This window comes from Pipistrellus hanaki, assembly GCF_964339955.1.
Source record: "Pipistrellus hanaki genome assembly, chromosome: 20".
Classification (NCBI taxonomy): domain Eukaryota; kingdom Metazoa; phylum Chordata; class Mammalia; order Chiroptera; family Vespertilionidae; genus Pipistrellus; species Pipistrellus hanaki.
Window position 1 is genome coordinate 12,410,727 of NC_140522.1, and position 18,558 is coordinate 12,429,284.

General features: G+C 47.1%; 1 protein-coding gene across 11 annotated transcripts in view; it reads left to right on the forward strand.

The window, feature by feature from the left end:
• CDC42BPA (CDC42 binding protein kinase alpha) overlaps positions 1-18,558 on the forward strand; it is a 182,350-nt gene that overhangs the window by 163,261 nt on the left and 531 nt on the right. For 8 of the 11 annotated variants that reach the window (XM_084868835.1, XM_084868827.1, XM_084868832.1 and 5 more), the window contains 10 exons: positions 681-762; positions 2,704-2,920; positions 3,726-3,788; positions 4,728-5,321; positions 6,851-6,948; positions 9,044-9,128; positions 10,589-10,712; positions 11,372-11,489; positions 17,818-17,935; positions 18,356-18,513. In XM_084868835.1, coding sequence (XP_084724961.1) covers positions 681-762; positions 2,704-2,920; positions 3,726-3,788; positions 4,728-5,321; positions 6,851-6,948; positions 9,044-9,128; positions 10,589-10,712; positions 11,372-11,489; positions 17,818-17,935; positions 18,356-18,513 — 1,657 coding nt within the window. Of the gene's footprint in view, positions 1-680; positions 763-2,703; positions 2,921-3,725; positions 3,789-4,727; positions 5,322-6,850; positions 6,949-9,043; positions 9,129-10,588; positions 10,713-11,371; positions 11,490-14,558; positions 14,745-17,817; positions 17,936-18,355; positions 18,514-18,558 lie in introns of all 11 variants that reach the window. The other 3 variants (XM_084868837.1, XM_084868828.1, XM_084868829.1) reach the window with 1 other exon arrangement.

Sequence of the window (18,558 nt, forward strand, 5' to 3'; positions counted from 1 at the left end):
CCCCTACTGACTCCCTGCTCCCGCCACACGCAGCACTGCTGACCCACACTCCTCTCTCCGCCCAGTCTTCCTCCAGCTCTGACCACACAGCATCTCGAACAGCATCGCTGACATCCTCTTCCCCATAAATATGGAACAGGAAGGAATAGGTCCAAGACATATGAGCAAGGAAAGTCTGACAGAGTCTGCTAAGGGCCCAAATACAGAAAGAGGGAGAAAGACCAGAAATAACACTATGGTGTCAAGCCTCCAAAACCAAGAGGATGATGGTACCAGGAACCAAATTCAGGAGTAAATGATTGTGGATCCATCTGTCTTAGGTGCTGAAGGAACAGTGAAAGGACAGATGAGCTGAGCTGAGGGCACTTGAGGTGTCTCATGGGAGGCAAGAGGGCTCGGGGTCATTTGTGAATCCCAGTACACTTGAGCCCACTGGCCTTGGCACTCTGGGTGAGCCGGGAATTCTCTTCAGCTCTTGTGTAACGTGCCCCTGTAGAGCTACCGATAAGTGGTTATGGCACTCTCCGTTGAAATGGAGGGGAAGTCACATTTTTTAAAGAATTCAATTTTGATGTTTTGTGCAATTCAGTTTTGAGTGTTGTTTCATATGTATTGTTTAGATGTACACCCAGGAACACACACACACACACGCTTATTTTTAACGTCTCACTTTTCTTCAGGGACGAAGAGTTTTCTGTGAGTTCCGTCTTGGCTTCTGATGTCATTCATGCAAGTCGGAAAGATATACCCTGTATATTTAGAGTAAGTATGTGTGTTACAATTCGATGACTAAATTATTTGTTTTTAATGAGTATGTGTTTTGGCTCTCCAATACTTGAGTAGATGGATAGTGCTAAGTAGATACTTGAATTTGAGAGACCTGAGGAAAGCATTCCTGTATAGTTTCTAAGTTAGGTTTCCTCTTGGATAATATTTTTGCATCACAATTGAAATTTCAAATAAATACTGTCACACAGAAAATGGATTGTGAGTTACCCAATTTTTTTTAGTAGAAGTTTTTTTCTTTTTAATCTCATTTTTAAAATTAGCATGTTTTCCAGTTTCACTGCTTTGCAACAACCACTCCAAAACTTAGTGGCTTCCTGTAACAGTGACTTACTTTCAGCATTCGGTGGTTCAGCTCTCCAGGGTTTTGGTGTTGCCTGGGGCCGCTCAGGGGCTGCATTCAGCTTACTGGGGCTGGAAGCTCCAGAATGGCCTCCTCTTCACATCCGGGGAGCTGGTGCGGCTGCTGGCGGGGCGGGCAGTTCCCTCCGGGAACTCCGTGGTCTCCAGGCTCAGCACTCTCCGGGGCTGGCTTCCCAAAGAGCAAAGGGCCTTTTCAGGCCTTCTGAAGAGCAGACCCCGAAAACATAGTAACGCTCTTGCAGTCTGTTAGGCAAAGCAAGTCATGACGTCAGCCTGGACTTAAGGGGAGGGAATAGATTCCACTTTTTAAAAAATATATATTTTTATTGATGTCAGAGAGGAAGGGAGAGGGAGAGAGAGAAACATCAATGATGAGAGAGAATCATTGATTGACTGCCTCCTACGCGCCCCTCACTGGGGATCAAGCCCACAACCCCAGGCATATGCCCTTGACTGGAATCGAACCTAAGACCCTTCAGTCCGCAGGCTGACACTCTATCCACTGAGCCAAACCAGCCAGGGCTAGATTCCACTTTTTGACAAGAAGAATGGAATTCCATGGGAAGATAGTTAGTACCCATCTTTGGAAGCTGTCCTCAGTGCAATCTAGAATTGGTGAGTTAAGATAATAGAGGTTAAAAAAGGGGATACTGGCCCAGCCTTATGCCTGGATGCTGAGTATTTGTCGATGAGCCTTGTATCTAAGGAAGGTCAGACAAAGACTACTTTGTCTCAGTTCCTAAAACAACTACTGCACTATCTCCAGCCTCCCATGGAGCCTGTAGAAGCCCACTTTTCTGTAATTGATACACAGTGGGATTTTATTGTCATGCTGTGTAAATTACTTTTTATAAAGGGTCCGTATACAGTATATGTAATTTAAATCTGCCCAGGTATAGATGCTGTTTGCATAATGATAAGCTTCATTTAAATAGTAACTAAAGTGATCTGATCTTCTTTAAGATAATGTGATGAAATAACAGAATGTAAGTATTTATGAGCATTTCTGACTTTTAAAAGAAGTTGAAAGTGCTTACGAGCATGGACAGGGACCCCACTCTTGTTGTGTGTCCGTGGGGAAATTAATTTCTCTGCATCACAGTGTTTTTATGTAAAAGGTCAGGATGTACTAACTTTATAACTACCTTATGAAGATGGTGAGAGGGTGATGTGAGTTAATATTTGTAAAGTGCTTTGATCAGTGCCCACGAGTCAGTATTTACTTAAAAATATCAGTTGCATTTTTTAGTGACAGTGTTCTGGTGCTTTATACAAAGAAAATAAAAATGATACCAACATTTAAAATGGCATCTGCTACGTTTGCTTTGCCACGAATTCTAATGCTGGAACTAATCCTCCGTCTGACGAGGAATGGCTGACCGCTGCTGAAGGGGTCATCAGTGGACGCTCATTTTGTTGGCTATGGACCACTCGTGGTCCGTGAGGTCCGGAAGGTTGGCGACCGCTGGGCTAGTGCGAACCAAACTAATCCAAACTGAACTGCCCTGAGGGAGTCTGCTTTCTAATTTCATGAATCGGTTTCCATTTTCCTAGGTCACAACGTCCCAGCTCTCGGCTCCCAATAACAAATGTTCCATCCTGATGCTGGCCGACAGCGAGAACGAGAAGAGCAAGTGGGTGGGTGTGCTGAGTGAGTTGCAGAAGATCCTGAAGAAAAACAAGTTCAGAGACCGCTCCGTCTATGTCCCCAAAGAGGCTTATGACAGCACTCTGCCCCTCATCAAGACCACGCAGGCCGCTGCGATCATAGGTACGCATTGACAACATCGGTCATGTGATCACAACTGTTTCCTGATTTATCTGGTCCGTGGGGACTGGCTTTCATCTGGGAATTCTAGTGTCCAGCCTGGTCAATGTTCGATCACAGATGCAACATGTTTGTTGAATGAATGAGACCATTTTAGCGTTGTTTCTCAGTAAACAAGAGTAAGTACACTTTCAAATATGTTTTTTTCTGACAAAAGCTCAGCGTTGAACATTTCTATCCTCTGCATGTGCACCTGAGAACAGTTGTTTGGTTTCTTAAAACGTAACCTTCCGTGTCCAATGTGGATGCCAGTTGCCTTGCAGAAGTTATTGGGAAGTTTCACTGAGATGCAGGGCGGAACAGAATGCCCTTGTAATCAGAAGCCCTAAACAGTGGCAGCCTGTATGTCTGGAGCTTTAAATTACCACCATATTCCTATGTACACATCTAACTCTTCTGTCACTTTCTAGTAAATAATGAATAGTTGAATGAGTAAGTTCAGTGCCTTTCACAGATTGGTCCAAAACAAGAAATAGAACTGGACCAAGGGCACTCATAGACTAGGTGTTAATTTTTTTCACCTGTTATTGAATAAACATTTACTTTTGTAAATGTTGATATAATTTTCTAATGATTATTTTATTTAAAAAGAAATGAATGGAAATTTAATAGTAATAATTGTTATTGGTATTTTTATATTATTTATTTCAGGTTTTTTGTATCACATTTCTTTATTATCTATTTTATTCTATTAGTTTACAGTTTTTACCTAATAAAAACGTTTCATATTTGTTTATATCTTGCATAGATCATGAAAGGATAGCTTTGGGAAATGAAGAAGGTTTATTTGTTGTGCATGTCACCAAAGACGGTAAGAAAAACATTATTGTGGGGTAACTTGCACCTGTATGTTGCTATGTTTTCTATAATAAAGAAGGATTTGTTTATGAAGGATTTGTTTATGTTTTCTAAATTCTATAAACAGCAGGATTTGCTTATGTTTTCTATAATTGAAATTTCCCACACCTAATTTGACATGTTTATAAGTCAAAGGTAATTTTTTACTCCTATAGTCATCCTGAGTTCTAAAACATCACGTGTGCTAGATCCTCTTTTCTTGTGGAACCGAGTTCTGCTGGGGACTCGGGTCTCACCGCTGAAGAAGGTGCGGAAAGAAACGCACCGGCTTTTCCCTTGTTCCAACGGCACTCGAAGAGGGAGCTCACGGAAATGTGCTTGTGTTGGGGGGTTTTCCCATAGTTTATCACAAAAGATCTTTTCCTAAAGATAAATTAAATACTGGGTGAAATAAAAAGAAACCAATTTAATTTAGCATTCTTGAATTCAGAGCTTTAAGTTCTGTATTTATATCAAATTAGTTCATGGGAAAACAATGCATTAAACTTCATTATCCATACAAATACTTCTAGTGAAATATGAGTTACTTAAAAAATAAAAATAAAACACAACGAACCCCATAGTAAAAAGTTTCCCTAGGACTTAGTGCCAGTAAAAAGGCTTGTTGTGGTGGTTTTTGAAGGTCTGGCATGCCTGGTCACAGAGCAGCTTATTGCCGTGGCGCCAGGGGTCTCAGTGCCAAGTGTAATACTTCACTGTAGTGAGTTAGATGGTCTTGTAAGGGGTGTGACATCTTCCTCGTCCTCTGTGACTTCTGAGCTGTTCCTCTTTTCTGCGTGTGCATCCTTCTTTATTGTAAGTTTTGAAAATGTCCTTTTGAGTATGATTGGGATATGATTAATAAATAAACAACATTATTTTGCATCTGATTCATTGTGATTTCTTTGCATAGAAATTGTTCGGGTTGGTGACAACAAGAAGGTCCATCAGGTTGAACTCATTCCAAACGATCAGCTTGTTGCTGTGATCTCAGGACGGAATCGTCACGTACGCCTTTTCCCCATGTCAGCTTTGGACGGACGAGAGACCGAGTTCTATAAGCTGGCGGAAACCAAAGGCTGTCAGACCATAACATCTGGGAGATTGCGTCACGGCACCCTCACATGCCTGTGTGTGGCCATGAAAAGGCAGGTCCTCTGCTATGAACTGTTTCAGAGCAAGACTCGTCACAGGAAATTTAAGGAAATTCAAGTCCCGTCGAATGTCCAGTGGATGGCAGTCTTCAGTGAGCACCTCTGTGTGGGATTCCAGTCGGGATTTCAAAGGTACCCCTTGAGTGGAGACGGAAGCCCGTGCAGCCTGCTCCACTCAAGTGACCACACCCTGTCCTTCATCACGCACCAGCCCCTGGACGCCCTCTGCGCCGTGGAGATCTCCAGCAAGGAGCACCTGCTGTGTTTTAGCAGCATCGGCGTCTACACCGACTGCCAGGGCCGCCGCTCTCGGCAGCAGGAGCTGACGTGGCCCGCTCACCCCTCCGCTTGTTGTAAGAGTCTCTTCTCTTCCTGTCTCTTCCTCTTCCTTCTACTCCATCTCCCAGATGTATTTATTGTTAACAACTGGTCATTTTTAAGCCATCCGTAAGGTTTTTCCTAAGTATTAATTATGTCATTTATGTAAAGTACTAGTAACCTTGTGTAGTTAAGTCCATTTAATTAAGGAATATTGTACTTAGTTGGATTTTAACCCATGTTATTGTATTTTGAAAAAAACCTAAACAGTATCTTCATGGTCCTCAAAAATACAGTGGGATTATTAATAGCTGGAGAAGCAGTTACTAAGGCAATAGTTAATCAGTTCTGTAAAGGATAGTGTAGCATCTATAAGAAGTGTTATTCAGCTTCATGTTTTTATTTACATAGGTATATATTAAAAATTGTTTCTTTCACTCAGGAAATAATTATGACATTAATAAGTTTTGGAATACTCAGTATATGCTATTTCACTGCCTGTCCTATCTAATAAAGCAGGAATATGCTAATTGACCATCATGCCCTCACAAAGATGGTGGGGCCTACAGCCAATAAGGAAGGGAATATGCTAATTGCCACACTATCAAAGATGGCGGCGCCCAGTCCCCTCACTCCGCCAGGGCAACAGGTGCTCTGCCCGCCTCCAGACGGGTGTGGGTGCTCCGCGTGCCTGCCTCCAGAGTCCCCCAGATCCCTTAGCCCCCAGCCACCCAGGGCCATCCCGAGGCACAGGCAAGCCTCAGGTGTTGGCCGCCCAGCCGCCCAGGGCCTCCTGGGGCACAGGCAAGCCTTGGGTGTTGGCCGCCCAGCCACCCAGGGCCTCCTGGGGCTTGGGTAACCAGAGCTGGCCCAGGCTTGCACTGCTGGCAGTGGCAGCAGCAGAAGTGTGATGGGTCATTGCCTTCCCCTGACCGCCGGGTCACCTCCCTACCTTGAGGGCTCCTGGACTGTGAGAGGAGGCAGGCTAGGCTGAATTTTCATGCACCGGGCCTCTAGTGATATAATAAGTAGGAGTATCCAACCCAAAACATTTTGTTTGTAGTGGAAGGTACTTAAACGTGTTTAAATGCTGAAGAGAAGTAGCCGCTAGGGAACTAAGAAAGTGACTCCATAGAAAATGCAGTAACTGGAGTAAGACCCCCAAGGAGGCCAGAGGCCGGGATGTAGACCCGGGGAGGATGCAGGGAGCAGGAGGAAGGCGCCTCCCCCCACAACCAGGAGGAGGGCTGGGAGCACGGCACCTTTACGTCTCAGCACGAGGGCCTTTGGAGAGCATGCATGCTTATTGCAGGCACATCAGGAAATCTAGATAAGGAGAGAAAAGTTCTCCTAACCCACAATCGGAGACACCACTGTACTTATCGTTTTGTTTCTTGTGAAATATATACTCACATCTATGGCATCTTATTTAGAATGGATGTTGTTTTGTAGCCTAGTCAGATGAGTCATAGTTTGACTTACCATGTGGAGTAAGAAATGGAATATCTGGCTTTTATGAATAGTTAAAAGTAACCGGCAGGCCGCTCTCTCCTCCTCCTCCCAGGCTACAATGCCCCCTACCTGTCCGTGTACAGTGAAAACGCGGTTGACATCTTCGATGTGAACTCCATGGAGTGGATTCAGACTCTCCCACTCAGAAAGGTAACTTAACACTAGCATATGGGCTGAGCGAACTAATGTGTGTAAGTGAACACTAACATGACTAGTTAGCTAATTTTCACTAATTTAGCTAAGAATGAAAAAAGTCAATCTGGTTAAGTAGCTCAATTCCACACTATTCTTATTACTTTAGTTTTGCTGTATGGAGTGTGATTATTATAATAAACAACTAGAGTGTGTCCTACGACCTAAAATGTCAGCATTAACTTCCTGACTGGTTTGAGGAGCTCTGGGGGGTTTACATTATTGTTAATTGTGATGTTTTTCACATAACGGTGTTCAGTTTGAAATCCTGTGAGAACAGATTTACAGACCAGAGAATAATTAGAATTAGAACCAAAACTGTGTTTAATCATTCCATAATCCTATGTAATAAAAGGCTAATATGCAATTTGACCGAACTGCAGAATGACCAGTCTCTATGACATGCACTGACCACCCGGGGGCAGGTGCTCAACACAGGAGCTGCCCCCAGGTGGTCAGTGTGCTCCCACAGAGGGAGCACTGCTAGGCCAGAAGCTGGGCTCATGGCTTGCAGGGGGTGGACTGAAGCCAGCAGTCGAACATTCTCCAAGGGCTCCTGGACTTCGAAAGGACACAGGCCGGGCTGAGGGACCCTCCCCACCACACACACACCCAAGCGCACATATCGTATTTTGTGCACCGGGCCTCTAGTTAAAACATAAAGCTTTCACATGTTCCCAGTAAAACAGTGTTTTTCTTTAACATTTCCCTGTGATAACGTAAAGAGAAATTTTTGTAAGTAGTATAGAATGGTTATTTTGCAAGAGTAGTATTTCGAAAATGTAGCAGGTGTCGTTAGTTAGGGGCTAGGGTTGGACGAATAGGTAGAAGAAAGTAGCCAAGGCCGTATTTAAAATCGCCCTCATCATCAGTGAAGAAGCTCCTGCAGATGCCGCCACACTATATAGAGCTGCTGAACACAGTCCCTTAGCCTGTACGTTTGGGTTGGTTACAGTTAGTTGTCCCTTTTATCTTTATCACGTAAACTTTACGATATATATGTAAGAAGTCATGACCTTGAAGAACCTGACTAAACTGACCTAACTTAAGAGCCAGGAGATTCCCTCTGTCACTGCATTTGCCGGTGTGATCTCTCTCACCGCATACTCCCTCCAGGAAATCACTCCCCACGTGCTGTTTATCATTTCCTTGCTTATCACAAAATCTGGAGTTTTTTTGTATATTTAAATATTTCTGAACAACATATTGTTCAGTTTTGTTTGCATTTGTGTGTCCCCTTCCGCCTTGCTTTCTTCATGCATTTACTGCGTTTCTGAGATGCACCAGCCACCATGTTGTTACACACTGTTCTCTGCTTTCGCTGTATACAATGTTGTTGGGTGAAGAGGTCATCACTGATGAGCACACCTGACTGACTGCCCAGCTTTCTGCTGTTGTGAGCATCGTTGCGTACACCTGGTGCATGGTGTGTGCAGGGTTTCTCTTAAGTCCTGTGCCTGGCCATGGATTGGTGGTGCCCGGGAAATGCAAGTACTTGGCTTTACAAGCTGGTGTCAGGTTATTTTACAAAGTAATTATGCCTGTTGGCACTCCCTCCAGCAGTGTGTAAGGGTTTTTTCTGACACACATCCTCTCTAACACTGCCGCTGTCACATAGTGTTATGGCCCTTAGAAGTGGTTATAAAGTAGTATATCATTGAAGTGTTAATTTGCATGTCCCCCCGTTAACCATGTTGTTTGTCCATTTAGTTCAAACAAGGTCATAAAGTATCTGTGTTGATATCTTAGTATAATCATTTGGTCACTAATGGCTTTGAAGAAATCAAATTTAAGGTTTAAATGTATTTCTACATTTTTTTTGTCCAGAATAGTCTTCCTTTATAATGTTATCATTATAACTTTGTTCAAATTAGATAATTTTATACCTTCCCAGTTAGAACTAATGTTAATTTTTTTTTCCTGATTTTTTGAGAGGGTTCTATTTTGAAGAGGAAGGATATAAATGTGTGAGGTTTATAAATAGGCCAAAAGTTTTATGGTTTAATTTTTGAAGGTTTTGTTGAAATACTAATTTTATTTTTTATTATTTTAGGTTCGACCCTTAAACAGTGAAGGATCATTAAATCTTTTAGGCTTGGAGACGATTAGATTAATTTATTTCAAAAATAAGATGGCAGGTAAGAAGACGCACACCAGTAGAACACCTTGCATAGTGTTCTCCCTGAGCTGACTGCCCGCAGATAAGAAGTGGTAGAGCCCAGATTCAAACCCGTTGTGTCTGCTCCGAAGTCTGCCATCATGGCCGCTGTCATACTCTCTCTATAGATGGAGATGACTATTCGACAAAAGCCGTTCTGGTTAGCTTGCTTATCTGGAGAGTCGGAATATTTGTTTCTGGCTTACCTGGGTGTTTCTCTGTGAAACACCCAGATAAGTAGAGGAAGTGTGACTAAGTGTGTTCCCTGTACATGTGTACGGGGAACCGAACCAGGGTTTGTGGCACCAACACTGTGACCGCCTGCCTGGACTGTTGGAGTACCTCTCCTGCCATTGGATGCCTCAGGCTTAGAGGCCTTCCTCTCCTCCCTGATGTTGCTCAGAGACGGCATCTGCCATGTTGGGTGCAATTGTCTACTTGGCAGTATGTTCACATACCCAGCATGTGCTGTATGTTCACATACCCAGCATGTGCTGTATGTTCACATACCCAGCATGTGCTGTTGACTTCTGCGCATCTGGATGGGAATGGAATGAGGTGGGCACGGGCTCACTGGGTGATTGGACAGGTGTCCTCGCCCCAGAGGAGAGCAGGGAGGTGGCAGAGTCTTGTTTGTAGTAAAGGCAGCTGGTAGGAACAGGATTCCGTTCCTGACCCCACACCTCGCAGATGTCATCATGCAAAGGAAATGCTTTAATATGTAAAAATAATTGTAGTGATCATGTACATGAGTAATTTACCTTTCATGCCTGATTACTGTGCAGGTTAGCAATAGCTTACCACCCTGAGCCAGTGAGACCAACACCTAGAAGGAGAGAGAGGTGTGCTGTCATTGCGGGAGGGTGGCCAGGGTGACCGGACACCGAGGCAACAACATTTTTATTTCTTCCTAGTAAAATGGTGCTATTTTATGTTTATCCTGTATAATAAAAGGCTAATATGCAAATCGGCCCAATGGCAGAACAACCGGTCGCTAAGACGTGCACTGACCACCCAGGGGAAGTGCTGCTCAGCCAGAAGCTGTGCTCACAGCTGGCGAGCGAGGGGCAGTGGCGAGAACCTCTCCTGCGTCGGTGGCAGTCGGACATGCCCCAGGGGTTCCCGGACTTTGAGAGGGTGCAGGTTGGGCTGAGGGACCCCCCCCTGAGTGCACGAATTTCGTGCATCAGGCCTCTAGTAATCAAATAAAAGCGAAATTACCCTTTATAAGTTGTGTTTAATTTCAGCATCTATCTGTTTATGTACTGTTGAAGATTATTGCTTATTTTACTATGATCTTTGACACAACTTTTAAAAATTAGCATTGCATGTACTGTGATTGCACAATTGATTAAGTTCATACTGTCTTAGAGACAAATGGGTAATAAAGCATTCTAGCACTCTAACCAACATCGTTGTTCTCTGTATTTTTTTAAACAGAAGGGGATGAGCTGGTAGTTCCTGAAACCACAGATAACAGTCGAAAGCAGATGGTTAGAAATATTAACAACAAGCGGCGGTACTCCTTCCGGGTGCCAGAGGAGGAGAGGATGCAGCAGAGGAGGTAGGCGTTTCATTCTGCATCCCCCGCAGGCTGGGAGCATGCAGGGCTGTCGGTGATGATGTTGTATTTGTTTCAGAGAAAATCTGTGGTGGGAAAAACTGCAGTAATGACTGTACATCCCAGTCACTTTAATTAACACTCTCCACGTTGTGTGAATTAGACTAAAGTACCAGATTTTGATTCATTTCTCTATGTATATGGAGTAGTTAGAAGTTTTAGACTGTGTACCTTGTTTTAATGAAAACATAGAACCAATCATTGCATAGTAGTAAACCTTATATATTTAAGAACTTAGGTTCACTCTTCTCTTTATGAGTAAACAAAAATAGGTTTATAGTATTTCCAATTACATGTAAAAACATTTCTAAGTGTTATCAATTATTTTGAGACATACATAAATGATCAGAATTATCTGTGAAATAGAATAGAGCTTCTTCTATGTCTACTAAAATGACCTTTTCTCACCAAATATTGTAAGATCTTTTATTTAAAATGTAAAACAAATCTAAGTAAATTTGTATTGATTATATTATTTTAATCCTATCCATATTTACACGATTTCACATTTATTTTCATGAAAAAATAATGTATACTTAATTTGTTTCTAGAGTTATCTAGATTGATCATAGAAGTGTCTAAACGGGTGTTTTCTCTTACAGAGAGATGCTACGAGATCCTGAAATGAGAAATAAATTAATTTCTAACCCAACTAATTTTAACCACATAGCACACATGGGTCCAGGAGATGGAATACAGATCCTAAAAGACCTGCCTGTGGTAAGAAAATGAGGAGTGAATGTGAATATGACTGGGGTTAAGAGTAAGGGAGGGGGACACGTGTGTGTGTGTGTGTGTGTGTGTGTGTGCGTGTGTGACTTAAAAGCAATATTAGGACAATGAGGAAATGTTTATCACAGTGTGTCACAATACATGTGAGATGCGTGACGGCACACCTGAGAGAAAAATATAAAGTTTAGATTCTGTCAATCACCAAAGCACAAGTTTATGGTCAGCTGCATAACCTGTAAACGTGTCCTATGCCTCCAGCTTCGAAGAGGGTTCCTACCAACATTCAGAGCTTGGTGACCAGATCACTCAGACTTCGTTGTGTCTTAGTGATTTCGTGCAGATGGGGTGCTCTCCTCCCCCTGCCCCTCCCCCACCACTCCCCCCAGGACCGCACTGGTTGGTCAGAGTGCTGCATGGGAAAACTATTGTTTTGTTTGACAGCATTAGGATGGATTCTTGGACCTGTTATGGAGAGCTCAGGCTGTTAGTGGGCTCCACTTACACTTAGCATTCCAGCCTCTGTCTGATGCTCTCTGCTCACTATGGGAACTTGAGCGTGACCCTGCTGTCAGTGGGGAGCATCTAGACCTAGCACAGAATTCTAAGCGTGATTTATGGACTGGCGATTTGGGAGATGATGGTGAACTGTGACCGCAGCTCCTGCAAGGGAGTCTGTTATTATCCACATTACTAACACTGTGGTCATCGCAGATGTGAGCTCACTGCCGGGAAATGATGGGTAATATAATTAATGTGTGGTCAGGCTTTTTAAAAATTAAGCCTTTATAGGTAGCTTTGCACTTACTTCATGGGAAGAACAAAAAATGTGCACTCATTTGAGTCCAAGTCCCTCGTTGTAAATATCCCAATTAACCAGGTGGCCTGCTTATGAAGGAAAGTGACATTCTCATTAAGACATTATGTGATTATATTAACACTAGTAGTTCTGTGCACGAATCTATGCGCCAGTAGCTCTCTGCAGGGCCTGGCCACTCTGCACCCGCTGCCTCAGGCCCTCCACGGCCGGGGGCAGGATGCTTGCCTCGTCACCAGGCCTCTTACTCTGCCCGCTCTCAGCAGCCGCCCCCCAGGACCGGAGGGCTCCAGTGGGGCTGAGGGGATGGGGCGCCACTGCCTTTGTGACGGAGTGACAGTTAATTTGCATATTACCCTCTTACTAGATAGGATTCCTTCCTTTGCATTCAAATCATTCATAATAGTCCTTCATCCTTTTGGAATGGGACTTGCATTAGCTGTGCTGGTTAATGTAAATAAATTGTACAAAAAGAGTGCAGCTAATCTTGATATAGTAATTAAAACTAGAAAATGTAAGGCTGAGCATAAATATTAGGCTAAAAATATTGGGCATAAGTAGAGGCTGAGTCCATATATTAAACTTTAATATTTAAATTAGAGGCCTGGTGCACGAAATTTGTGCACAGGAGTGTGTGTCCCTCAGCCCAGCCTGCACCCTCTCCAATCTGGGACCCCTGGAGGGATGTCCGACTGCCCATTTAGGCCCAATCCTAGGAATCGTGCCTAAACGGGCAGTCGGACATCCCTCTCACAATCCAGGACTGCTGGCTCCCAACTGCTCGCCTGCCTGCCTTCCTGATCACCCCTAACCACAACCCTGCCTGCCTGATAGATGTCTAACTGCTCCCCTGCCAGCCTGTTTGCCCCTAACCTCTCCCCTGCAGGCCTGGTCACCCCTAACTGCCCTTCCCTGCAGGCCCAGTTGCCCCAAACTTCCCTCCTCTGCCGGCTTGGTCACCCATAACTGCCCTCCCCTGCAGGCTTGATGGCCCCCAACTGCCCTCCCTTGCAGGCCTGGTCTCTCCCAACTCCCCTCCCTTGCTGGCCAATTGTGGCAGCCATCTTGTGTCCACACGGGGGCAGGATCTTTGATTACATGGGGGCAGCCATCTTGTGTGTTGGAATGATGACCAATTTGCATATTACTCTTTTATTAGATAGGATAGAGGCCTGGTGCATAGGTGGGGGCCAGCTGGTTTGCCCTGAAGGGTGTTCTTGATCAGGGTGGGGGTTCCCTTGGGGCATGGAGGGGCCTGTAGTGGTTTGTAGGCTGGCCACAGCCCCTGGCAACCCAAGCAGAGCCCTGGGATCTGAGATTTACTTATCTTCTATAATTGAAACTTTGTAGCCTTGAGCTGAGCCAAGCCTCCTGCTCGCTCTGTGGCCACAGCCATTTTTGTTGGGATTTATTTATCTTCTATAATTGAAATGTTGTAGCGGAGGCCAAGGCAGACCAGGGCTGCAGGAGCTTGGCTTTCTCCATCGCTGGGGGAAACCCAAGCCTCTTGCTCTCTCCATCTCCATGGCTGCCACCATTTATTTATCTTTTAGTTTTTATAATAAGACAATAAGATCAGTAAATGCAAACTCGTGCCACAGATCTATAATAATCAGGAAATGGCTTTGGGTTTCTGAAGACGTTTCCTGATCTTTTTAGGATTGTGACATGAGTTTGCTATTACTGATGTTATTTTCCTAAATAAAATAGAAACTGTGGAATGATGTTTGTTTTATTGAGTTGTACACTTGAAACCTGTATGGATTTGCAAACCATCATCGCCCCAAGAAATTCAAATTTTAAAACAAAGAAAAGAGACTGTATGGTAATAATATAGTGAGAGGCTGGTTGTTGGTTCACTTGTTCTTTTGTCGTTTCTTGCTTTTTCTATCCTAATGTTTTTGGTAGGTGTGGCCACGTGTTGATTCTGCCACGTAAGAAAATGTGGGAGTGAACTCTGACGGGCCTTTGACTGAAAGCCCAGTGTTCACATGATGATAGCAATAGGAGAGAAACAGTTTGGTTCATAAGTGGAGGATTCTTTTGCAAATCAGCTGTTTAAGTACCTGGTGCACGATGATTACAAAATGTCACTGCACGGCCTAGAAATATTTCATTAAAGGTTCATTTCTGATGTGAGGTGCTTATTTCATTTTCCCTACATGCATGTTGTGTGAAATGTCACATGTAACCAGTGGCTCCATTTCATCACCTCATCACCGTTTTCTCCTCTGTTTTGATAGCCAGGCTTCCCCTCTCCATCCCCTCATCACCACTCCGGTCTGATCTCCTCTCCGGTCAACTTTGAGCACATCTATCACATGACCGTTAATTCTGCTGAAAAGTTTCTCTCTCCTGGTTTCGTAAACCCTGTACATTCCTCGTCTCTGCGCCCTGTCCCCGGTGCACCCAGCTTTATGGCTCTGAGGGTATGAACGGCTGAGTCGGGTGTTAACTTACTCACCTGCGGGGCTCTCCTCTGCCTGCTCCTGAGCGACTACCCAGGCGGCCCTTTTTCCTCTTCTCTTCCTCCTCTTCCTCCTCCTCTTCTTCCTCCTCCTCCTCCTCCTCCTCCTCCTCCTCCTCCTCCTCCAAGTTCCACTTCGCTTCTTCTTTTGAAGAGAAAGATGAGGACAGAGAGGATGTAATTTTATTTTTGAAATTGTGTTCGAGGTTTTTGTATATTTCATAACACATTTGCCATCGAGGTATTTCCATTACAGATACCATGATAAGAAATAGCCCCCAAGTGGATCCTTGTTCTATTAAAAACAAAAGAGGGGTCCCAGAACTTCAGAGTTTTTCGTAGCTTGTTCGGAGAATATTCTGTATTTGGTGACATTAAAGGCTGTGGTAGGGCTATCCTCAGGCCTCTCCTCTGGCTTACAAGTCTCCACACAGTGTCGGTGGACAACAGGGAGGTCACAGGAGAAGGTGGGCTTGCTAACCCTCAGGCTGCTGGTGCGCCTTTACTTCCAACCGGGGTCCCGGGGAAGTGCCAAGTCAGAGGAGAAGCACCAGCTGTTCAGCCTCTGACCGTCCCTGCTGTCCGACCGGCCGGCCTCTGGGCCTCGTGCTGCCAGTGGCTTTGCGGTGGAGAGCAGTGGCACTAACGCTGAATACCCGCCTTCCCATCCTATACAGACCGCTGCAGCGGCATTTCTCAAGTTAGTTTTGTGTTTTCTGCGGGGTTTTTATTGCTAATTCTCACCCAGGATATTTTGCCATTGAATTTTAGAGAATGGGAGGGAGAGAGACAGAAACATCGATGTGAAAGAGACACATCGATTGGTTGCCTCCTGTACGCGCCTCAACCATGGCCAGGGAACCTGTAAGCAAGGTGTGCGCCCTTGACCAGAATCGAACCCGGGACCCTTCAGTCCACAGGCCAATGCTCTATCCACTGAGCCAAGGCTCTCACGTTAATTTTACAGATAACAAGATGTTAGGATCATATTATGCAAAACCATTTTCTGTAGTGCCCTTTGGCTTAGGTAGATCATAGCATTAACTCGTTATTTGTGTTTATAGGAAATTAGTTTTCCATAAGGAAACTAGCTGCAGGGTGAGACGTTCATTTTCCTACTTTTGTCTGTATTATAAATGAACTAGAGGCCCGGTGCACGTAATTTGTGCACAGGGTGGGGGGTGTATGTCCCTTAGCCCAACCTGCACCCTCTCCAATCAGGCACTCCTCAGGGGATGTTCAACTGCCCGTTTAGGTCCGATCCCAATGGGCAGCCGAACATCCCTCTCACAATCCAGGACTGCTGGCTCCCAACCCCTCACCTGTCTGCCTGCCTGATTGTCCCTAACCGCTTCTGCCTGCCAGCCTGATCACCCATAACCACTCCCCTGCCAGTCTAATCGATGCCTAACTGTTCCCCTGCCAGCACGATTGCCCCTAACTGCCCTCCCCTGCAGATCTGATCGCTCCCAATTGCCCTCCCTTGCAGGCCTGGTCCCTCCCAACTGCCTTCCCCTGCTGGCCTGATTGCCCACAACTGCCCAAGATGGCAACCATCTTGTATGTTGGGGTGATGGTCAATTTGCATATTACTCTTTTATTAGATGTGATGTCATTGTCCTTGACCTTAAATTATAATGTCATTTAAGAATCTTATTTAAAATAAGGTGACTTATGATAAAGTAAACCTCAGTGTGGAAACAGAAGCAGGGAACGTGTTCTAGGAGAAGGTTGTGTAAGTCAGTCAATTTCTCATAACAAGATGGTGGGAATGTTGCTAAGTGAGCCATTTATGTTACACACAGAAACACTGCTGTCCAGAACGCTCACCGAAGCCCTAAGCAGTTTGTCTGTGAAGGCGCCGGCAGGCTGGGCGTCGGGTCACTGCAGGGGAGAGCAGTTAGGGGTGACCAGGCTGCAGGGGAGGACAGTTAGGGGGGATGAAGCCGACTGTTAGCTGAAGGGATGACACACCTGGGGCTGCTGCTGCCTTTTTAACAAAACACGCCTTCTGTGTGTCACCCTCGTATGTCACATCCCGTGCTGCTGCGGCCCAGCGCGTGCTGTGGGCTTCCCTCCCGCGGGGATCCGGGGGGAGGGGGGGGTTGTTACAGGAAAGGGGCCCCCAGGCTGGGAGCGGAGGCCGCTCCCACCTCTTCCCTTTGTGCACCATGTGCCTTTGCTGGTGCCGCCAGGTTGCCCCCGGGTGGTGAAGGTGAGACATTACACTGACTGTGAACGTTCAGTCCTTTACTTCTTAGAGAAAGAAGGTAAAGCATTCGCTTCAGACAAATAACGCACCAAGAATTACATGCACTTTGCAAATTTGACATGTGGGCCAAAACGGAGGGGGCGGGTTTGGGGCCGGCTGCCCGCCACCGCCCAGTGAGGGCTCTGGAGGGTTCCGGCTCCCCGGGCGGCTCCCCAGGCCGTCAGTGGGGGCCTGGCCGGGGGCTTGTTCTTCCCACCGCCCGTCCCTGTGGGTGTCAGCCCAACGCCCCTTCTGAGCAGAAAAGGTTGGTCCCCAAGGAGGCCACCCCCCTCCCGCGTGTGAGACTTCCTCCGGCCCTTCCCCACCTCGGACACAGCATCACCCAGCAGCTCCATGGGAGCCTCCGTGCGGGCTCCGCGGGCTCGGGCACCAGGCACTGCTGCTCGGACGGAGGCTGGGTGCCGGGCGGACGGCACAGGCAGAGGGCAGTTTGGTGTCGCGCCAGCGAAACGTGCTCGAAGCACCTGCTCCTCTCCTCCCCGATTTCCCTCCAGACGGGCTTCTGCTGCTGTTCCCAGGAGATAAGGCCTCTGACCCGGAGCTGCTGCTGCGCTCCCGGCAGCGGGAGCCGCCTCTCCGCCACGAGTGTCCCCCACGCAGCGCCCCCTGCTGGGCTGGGCTGGGGGGTGTGGGCCTCTGGTCGGGATCATTTGGTTTCTGAAGATTGCAGTGACAGACAGACGGACGGACGGATGGACAGACGTTTCTGCAGGAAGCCGGCTTCTCCGCTAAGAGCTTCTCTCTCTCTCTCTCTCTCCTCTAGAACCCTCGGCCTCAGGAGAGCCGGACGGTGTTCAGCGGCTCCGTCAGCATCCCCTCCATGAGCAAGGCCCGCCCCGAGCCCGGCCGCTCCATGAGCGCCAGCAGCGGCCTGTCGGCAAGTAAGTGGCCTCCTGCGAGTGCGTGTGCCCCCTACTGCCCCCTCCCCTCCTGCCCCCACACCCTGCGGGCCCCGTGTGCCCCGTGCGTGCGCCCCCAACTGCCCCCTCCCCTCCTGCCCCCACACCCTGCGGGCCCCGTGTGCCCCGTGCGTGCGCCCCCAACTGCCCCCTCCCCTCCTGCCCCCACACCCTGCGGGCCCCGTGTGCCCCGTGCGTGCGCCCCCGACTGCCCCCTCCCCTCCTGCCCCCACACCCTGCGGGCCCCGTGTGCCCCGTGCGTGCACCCCCCCGCCCCGCCCCCCCTGCTGCCCCTGTATGCCCTGTGCAGTCCAGCAGGTCCTCCGCCCAGGCAGGGCGGTGGGGTGCTTGTCCTCGGTGGCTCAGGCCCGGCTCACGGAGCACCCCCCCCCCCCCCCGCAGGGTCCTCCGCCCAGAACGGCAGCGCGCTCAGGAGGGAGTTCTCGGGGGGAAGCTACGGCGCCCAGCGGCAGCCCCTGCCGTCCCCGTCCGAGGGCTCCCTGTCCTCGGGGGGCATGGACCAAGGCAGCGACGCCCCGGCCCGCGACTATGACGGGGAGGTGAGTGCTGGGCGGCCTCCGGAGCGGGCGGGGCGGCGGCGGGCA